The sequence below is a fragment of the Corylus avellana genome, chromosome 3, assembly GCF_965113065.1.
Source record: "Corylus avellana chromosome 3, dhCorAvel1.hap1.2, whole genome shotgun sequence".
NCBI lineage: Eukaryota > Viridiplantae > Streptophyta > Magnoliopsida > Fagales > Betulaceae > Corylus > Corylus avellana.
In genome coordinates this window covers 11,308,719-11,313,300 of record NC_142492.1, presented here as the reverse complement: position 1 = coordinate 11,313,300, position 4,582 = coordinate 11,308,719, and the positions used below count along the sequence as shown (strand labels likewise).

The 4,582-nt window shown below is 42.1% G+C and overlaps 1 protein-coding gene across 1 annotated transcript; it reads right to left on the bottom strand.

Annotated features, from left to right (window-relative positions):
* Positions 1 to 799: 799 nt before the first annotated feature.
* Positions 800 to 4,242, bottom strand: LOC132175498 (uncharacterized). The gene is made up of 3 exons (XM_059587471.2): positions 2,976 to 4,242; positions 1,499 to 2,041; positions 800 to 1,167 (listed from the first exon to the last, which is right to left on the bottom strand). The coding sequence occupies exons 1-3, from the start codon at positions 3,867 to 3,869 to the stop codon at positions 1,066 to 1,068; spliced, it is 1,539 nt and encodes a 512-aa protein (XP_059443454.1). The 5' UTR covers positions 3,870 to 4,242; the 3' UTR covers positions 800 to 1,065.
* Positions 4,243 to 4,582: the final 340 nt, after the last annotated feature.

Below are 4,582 nucleotides of genomic sequence, written 5' to 3'. Positions count from 1 at the left end.
ATTTACTTTTTCTTTTCATTTATAAAACATAGACTTTACTAATTATATTATAGTTGCAAAAGAGTTGATAAATGAAAATATAAAAACTTGTAACCAACAATTAACCAACCGCATTAACTGACTAACTGATTAATCAAAAAAATAAAAAATATTCCTTGTCGGTATGAAGTCGGCCATAGTTCAATAGCCAAAAATACTCTTACCAACACCAACCAATACCCACCCCACTCCCTCCCCCCTCTCACAATCCTATTCCCTCCTTTCACCCCCTTTTGCCGCTACTCTCCACCTCCTCTCCATCTTGCTTCTCCTTCCCTCCCCTAGATCTAGCCCTCTTTCATGTCTCATTGTCCTCCTCCCTTACACTATGGGATCTTTTTGATAAAAAACTGCCTTCTTTATGAATGGTGGGAAATAAAGTGAATATATATATATATATATATATATATATATATATATATATATATATATATATATATTCCTTTCTTTTCCTTTTGCTCAGATCCATTGCAATAAACTAGTTCATTTTGCTCACCCCCGCAGTAGCCATTTTTGTCTCCAACAGTCCAATGGCGAGCCCCCCCTCTAACAGCGGTGCTACCGCTTTCAGCATCAAATGACCATCAAATCTCTCGCCGGCCGGCTGCCCTTCTATTCGACTAATCCATTGGCCTATTTTCAGTTGATTATGTTCTCTACCAACATTATTTTTGCTAGTATGATGTTATAATAAGGATTTGTGCCTTATTGTACTTGGATCTTTAAGAAGGTTATTTGCTAAAAACTGGAAAAAAATAAATAAATCGTCAACATGGTTTGACAAGAGTCTATTTCTTTTATGTCCCGCCCAGGTCACACCTCAAGACTCCCATTTAGAAGCCAACAAGTACAAAATTCTCAATTGCTCAGCCTTCTACAAAATGTATGAACTACAATTTTTGTACAATAAAAATTTTGGAGGAGCGTGGAGAACAATTAAAGAAATAGACTAAGAATTAGAGAAGAGGATGAAGAAGAAAACCAAGATGAGAAGAAGCTCCCAGCCTGAAGATTGAACAATTATGGCTATACTTCATTGATTTCACCTTCCCTGCATACACCCACACCTATCACCATGGTGCCTTTCTTCTGTGATTTCATGACTCTGCAACAGTTTCTTCGTGGAGACTGCCAGAAACCAAGCAAAAGGAAACCACATTAAACATTTTTCCTTCATATTTTCCCTCTTAATTCCTGAATTTTTCCAACAGGGTCTGTTTAGTTATGAAATAACATGATCATCCTATGTGACAAGGACTTGTTGCACCCAAATCAACTGATAGGCCTCAGAAATTGGGGTGAAATTGAAACAAACTTCAAACATTTTAATGCAAAAATCAGAACTCAAATGAACAAATTGAAAACTAAGTGAAACTTGGAGGTAGTGTGTATATGGGTAATTTACCCTCAGTAATGGCAGTCTGAAAACAAAGGAAGAGAGATTGAAGAAACCACTTACTCTATCCCATAGATATGGGTCGGGCTTCTTATAGACCTCCACTCTGTCAACACTAGCAGGATCAGCCATCTTCCACCTGCACGAGGGGTGAGAGACGCGATGCCAAAGATATTCACTCACTGTCTGGTTTATTGAAGAATCTAATCTTGCCTTTGACAAGTAAAATACAAAAGGCTTTTGGCAGGGGTTTCGGCTAACTGGACGGGTGTTGAATGCGTAGGCAGTATAATCTGCCTTTCTGTACCAATTCAAGAATGTCCTTGAAGGCATTTCTATCTCACGGGGTGAAAAGACTCCCCGGTATATTTGAACAGCAAAGCCCCATGAAACCGAAATAGTCCAACTCCTGGATTTGTCGTAGCAAATAGATTGCTGCATGAGCCCTGCAGAGTCCAACTTCATAGGCACGGTAAGCCGCTGGAGGGCTTGAACCCGAGTCACATTGGGGAAGATGGGCTCAACCACATCGAGGTGATGCAACGACACCAAGGGCGTCACTGGATGCGCCGCAAGAAGCCCAAACAAGTTCCCGTAAACATCATACTGTTGTCATTGACCACAAACAGAAAGTGTTAGAACCAGTGCTGTTGATCTTTCACAACAATGCACTACAAATTGCTTTGGTAATTGGGAGCACTCAATCAATCAATAAAATCAGACACACAATGTAGAAATGAAATTAGGGCAACACCATCCTCATCCCTCACCTGCTTCCAAGGCCAGAAAGCTAACCCTAAAAAGGCAATGTTGTCTATTAGAACAGAAATCCTGAATTCGACCCGTGTCTCCATAATTACAATAGAGAGCACCCATTAAATTTTCTTCAATTACAAAGCCAAAAAATTTCCAGATTTGAAAAAGTGTTTCAAACTTCCTTATTCAATCTCATTGTTAAGTTCCCTTGCGTATTTAACCTTGTACTTGCCAACAAACTTAAACATATTCATTTAAAGCAGGCAGCCTAGGATTCCAATTTCCAAACAAATGGGCATTTGCAAATAAAGTATCTTTCGTTTAGAAGAATTCAAATTAAAATTGAGCCCAATGCTCTCTCTTGGACCTTCTTCTTCGAGCTCTCTCTTGGACCTTCTTCTTCTTCTTCTTCTTCTGCTTTGTATGTGTATGTATGCTCAGAAAGTCTCCCTCCATGTACAGTATTCTATAAAAGGAAAATGATCTCAACGAACCACAAAATGCTCGTGGGTTTCAAATTGGAACATATGGGTCCCAACGCCTTTAAACACGTGGGTCCCAACGCGTCACCGACGAGCCAGGAAATGGACAAGATAGAGCTAACAACCCCATTTATGTCAGACCCCCAAAGCTCCTATACACCAATAAACTTACGGTCTAGAAAGTCCGATATATCGGAAATCTCGAATACCCAGAAACGAAATACCGGCGATAGGATCCGAAACGAAACCCAGAAAAGCAAAAGCAATAACAATAGTTAAAAAAACAAATGGCACCGACGGACCTGGTGAAAGCCGAGTTCTTTGGTGAGTGGGACACCGAGTTCGGCCATGCAAGCCTGCATGCGATCATCGGAGCCGTACAGACCTGGGTACCTCTGTATGCAGCGGTCCTGCATTCCGGCGAGTGCTTTCGCTAATGGGTAGCTGAGAGCGAAGCCTCCACCGCCGTAGGCCATGCCGTACGAGAAGTATATGTTCTGCAAGTGGCTCTCCGATAAGCTTCCGATATAGTAGAACTGGTTGTGGTCGTACTTTCGGAGAATCCGGACCAAGTTCTCGGTGACGAAAACGGTGTCGTCGTCGCCCATCACGAACCAGTGGACGTCCTCGAGCCCGAGACGCAGCGTCTCGGACACGATCCGCGAGATCCGAATCGCGGACCGGTGGCCCTGCCGGTTCGTGTACGAAAACCGCGACGTGTTACCGGAGATCCTCACCGGCGGTAGGCCGTTGTCAAGGGAGCTCTTCACCGGACGGTCCAGCCACACTACGCCACGCATTTCCTTGGGCTTGAACCAGAGCTTGATATAGTTCTTCCTCTTCTCCCAAAACTTCGCGGAGGCTGCGATTCCGAACACCACGTTCCGGAGCTCCGTTCTCCGGTGACCCTCAATCAACGGCGACGATGACTCGGTGGTGTTCGGCACCGAAGACGAAGAAGAAGAAGAGAGTCGGTGACGGGGATTGGAAAAAGGCTCGTCATCGCAAGCGCGTGAGGTTGAGACGAGCTTGAGCGTGTAGACCATGTAGGTGACAGAAACGGAGAGGATGAGCCAGACGAGGATCTTCGGTAAAGCTCGGTTCTGCGGACCCGACCCGGCCTTGGGTGTCCCCACGGAGGGGCTTCTCATCTGATCCCAAATCCCTTTCTCCAACTCCTTCTGGCCGGCTTTCATAGTCTCAGTGCTTCACAACTCCAAACAAAAACCAAAAATCAATGTGGGCGTTTGGAGAAGTGAAAAGTAGATTGCGAAGACCCAGATCTCATTTAAACGATCAGAATCAGGAAGACCCAGAAAGGGAAAATGGGGATGGGAGTGACGAAGAAGAAGACGAAAAGCAGAGAGGGGTAAAGGTCAGAGAAAGCATGCAGAGGTGCCAGGTTGCAGAGCCTCCCAGCGAATAGAGATGACACTGGGAAACACACTTCTCTTTTATATGTGTGGAATTTTCTTTGTTTCCGGTGAGGTATCTTGAGGGAGATTTTTGGATGTGGTCACTTGGATCTTTTTTAAACGTGTGAGTGAGATTTTTTCTGGACGGTCGGTGTGATCTTTGATTTTTGTTTGCTTCTCAGTTCTATTCAATGTTGATGTACTATTGTACTATGATTCTATATATATACTCAAAATTGAAGAATAGGCTTCTTTTTGGTAAAACCATTTCATTTTTTTTTTAAATAATATTAATAAACAACTCAAAATATAAAATATTCAAACTACTTTCAACTTTATATCATATCAAAACACATTTCAAAAAAATATATATACATACAATTTAAAACGTATTATAATAAGAAAAGTGTTAGACATCTAATCCATCTCTTATCCATATTTTTTGCAAATTCATCATTATATTTATATAGTCTTACAAATTTAATAAGAAAAGT